This window comes from Lepidothrix coronata, unplaced genomic scaffold, assembly GCF_001604755.1.
Source record: "Lepidothrix coronata isolate B3197 unplaced genomic scaffold, Lepidothrix_coronata-1.0 Scaffold368, whole genome shotgun sequence".
Taxonomy (NCBI): Eukaryota; Metazoa; Chordata; class Aves; order Passeriformes; family Pipridae; genus Lepidothrix; species Lepidothrix coronata.
This window is the reverse complement of record NW_016690548.1, coordinates 114,710-117,384: the sequence shown is the minus strand read 5'-3', so window position 1 is coordinate 117,384 and position 2,675 is coordinate 114,710. Positions and strand designations below refer to the sequence as shown.

General features: G+C 70.2%; 1 protein-coding gene across 1 annotated transcript; it reads right to left on the bottom strand.

The window, feature by feature from the left end:
* Positions 1-490: 490 nt before the first annotated feature.
* On the bottom strand, positions 491-2,391 carry ATP6V1F (ATPase H+ transporting V1 subunit F). The gene is made up of 2 exons (XM_017838895.1): positions 2,041-2,391; positions 491-1,616 (listed from the first exon to the last, which is right to left on the bottom strand). Exons 1-2 carry the CDS (start codon positions 2,196-2,198, stop codon positions 1,415-1,417), a joined length of 360 nt encoding a protein of 119 aa, XP_017694384.1. The 5' UTR covers positions 2,199-2,391; the 3' UTR covers positions 491-1,414.
* Positions 2,392-2,675: the final 284 nt, after the last annotated feature.

Genomic DNA, 2,675 nt, shown 5'->3' with positions numbered 1-2,675 from the left:
TGTCCCTACTGTGTCACTGTCCCCCCCGTGCCCCACTGTGTGTCCCTGTGCCCCACATGTGTCCCTACTGTGTCACTGTCCCCCCCGTGCCCCACTGTGTGTCCCTGTGCCCCATAGCGTGTCCCTACTGTGTCACTGTCCCCCCCGTGCCCCACTGTGTGTCCCTGTGCCCCACATGTGTCCCTACTGTGTCACTGTCCCCCCCGTGCCCCACTGTGTGTCCCTATGCTCCATAGCGTGTCCCTACTGTGTCACTGTCCCCCCCATGCCCCACTGTGTGTCCCTACTGTGTCACTGTCCCCCCCATGCCCCACAGTGTGTCACTGTCCCACCTGTGCTCCAGAGCATGCCCCTGTACCACAATCCCGTGCATCCCCCCGCCCCGTTCCTGTCCCCCCCCATGCCTCACAGCGTGTCCCCCCCCGGTCCCTGTCCCGCTGTGTGTCCCCCCATGTCCCCCAGTGCCCCAGAGAGCAGAGCCGATGACAAGTGGTGTCAGTACATGTTGGGGGCACGGGGAGGACACACAAGGGGGGATACAAACGTCACTTGGGCACTGGGGGGGCAATAAATACCAGACCCCCCCGCGGGGTTCTGCCAGGGCACAGGGGGCTGAGGAAGGGCTGCAGGGATGGTGACAAGGTCACGGTGACAACTCCCGGTGTCCTTGGGGTGTCCCTGGCCCTCCCTCCCCGCTGTCCCTCCCTGCCCGTGGGCGGGATCCGGCAGGATCCGGTGGTGGCACTTCCCCATCACGGGACACGGCTGAGACACCATCACAGGGCACCCACGGGGCCCCCCCGGACCCCTCAGGGACACATTAGGGTCCCTCTGTCACCCCCAGACCCGTGGGACACCCTCAGGGACCTGACAGCACCCACAGGGACCCTCTGTCACCCCCAAGGAGCCCCCAAGCAGCACCCTGGGGTGGGCTGGGGACCCCATGGGGTGGGGACCAGCAGACATGGGGCACAGGCCCCCGGGAACCCCCAGGTGGGTTTCCCTGTCGTGGAGACCCCGTGGGATGCCAGGGGCTGTTTTGGGGCACCAGGTGGGGTCTGTTGCAGCTCATCGGGAGTGAAGAGACCGGGGGGGCTGGGGAGGTGCCACGGGCTGTGTGGGGGTGCTGAAGGGGTCCTGGGGGTGCCCATCACAGGTGGTCGGGCACGAGGAGGCCACAAGCGCAGCACAGAGGGGCAGTTTGGGGGGGCTGAGGGGGTTTGAGGATACTGGGGGGGTACCAGGGGTACTGTTTGTGGTTTGGCGGTCCAGAGGATGTTCAGGAGGGGTCCTGTGGCATTTGGAGGTACCAGGGAGGGTTCTGGGGGTCCCGGGGAGGCTGGAGGTACCGAGGGGGGCTAGGGGGGCCCGGGGGGATTTGGAGGTACGGGGGGGCTGGGGGGTCCCGGGGGCTCTATCGCAGCTCGTCAGGAGCAAAGAGCCCGCGGGCGCGGCGCAGCACCGAGTCCCGGGCCGGGTCGTACGGGTGGTCCTTGGAGGGGATCTCGAGCACCGCGGGCAGCGCCCGGGCGTGGGCTGCGACCGCCGGCCGGATCTGCTCCGCCAGCGCCTGCGAGATCAGGATCATCCCCACGTCCTCCCGCGCCAGGAAACCCCTGGAAGAGGGAAACGGAGGGTCAGGGGGGCACAGAAAACCTCACCCACGGGTGGGGACCCCAGCGCGGTGGTGGGACAGGGCATTCCTGGGATTCCTTGGACCCCCTAAGCACCCTTGGGACCCCCCCCGACACTCCTGATATCCCTCTGACACCCCCCGAGGGGCTCCTGGGACCTTCCAGACCCCAAATCCTCCCATACCCTCCTGAAACCCCCAAACCCTCACCCGAGACTCCTGGGTCCCCTCTCCAACTGCTCCAGACCCCCCCGAACTTCTGGGATCCCCTAGACTCCAAAATCCGCCCAGACCCTCCTCAAGGACCACTGAGACCCCCTCCAGGGACCACCCCAGGGACCCCTCGGACCCCCCAGCCCCTCCTGAGCCCACTCAGAGCCCCCCGGGACGCCCTCGTGCCCCCCCACCGAAAGGTCTCCTCGATCTCGGCCAGGCTCGTCTCCTTCTCCACCACCAGGAAGTTGGGCCGCCGGTGCTTGTCCAGCTCGCCGATGCCGCCCAGCAGGAACCCGGTCACCGTGTCCTCATCGCCCATCACGGCGATCAGCTTCCCGCGGCCCGCCATGCCCGGGCCGCGCCGGGACCGGGGCCCGCCGGGGTCGGGACCCTCCGAGAGCCGCCGCCGGGACCCGCCGGGATCGGGACCCTCCGGCAGCCGCCGCCGGGACCGAGATCGGGATCTGGACCGACCGGGAGCGACCGGAACCCGCCGGGAGCCGCCGCCGCCGCTTCCGGGTCCCGCCGCCGCCGTGCTGGACACGCCCCCCAGCTCGCCCCGCCCACCGCCGCCCCGGGAACTCGACACTCCGCCCCCCCGCCGGTGAGCTCCGCCCTCTCCGCTGGTGAGCTCCGCCCCCTCCGCCGGTGAGCTCCGCCCCCTCCGCCGGTGAGCTCCGCCCCCCCGCCGGTGAGCTCCGCCCCCTCCGCCGGTGAGCTCCGCCCCCTCCGCCGGTGAGCTCCGCCCCCCCGCCGGTGAGCTCCGCCCCCTCCGCCGGTGAGCTCCGCCCCCTCCGCCGGTGAGCTCCGCCCCCCCGCCGGCGAG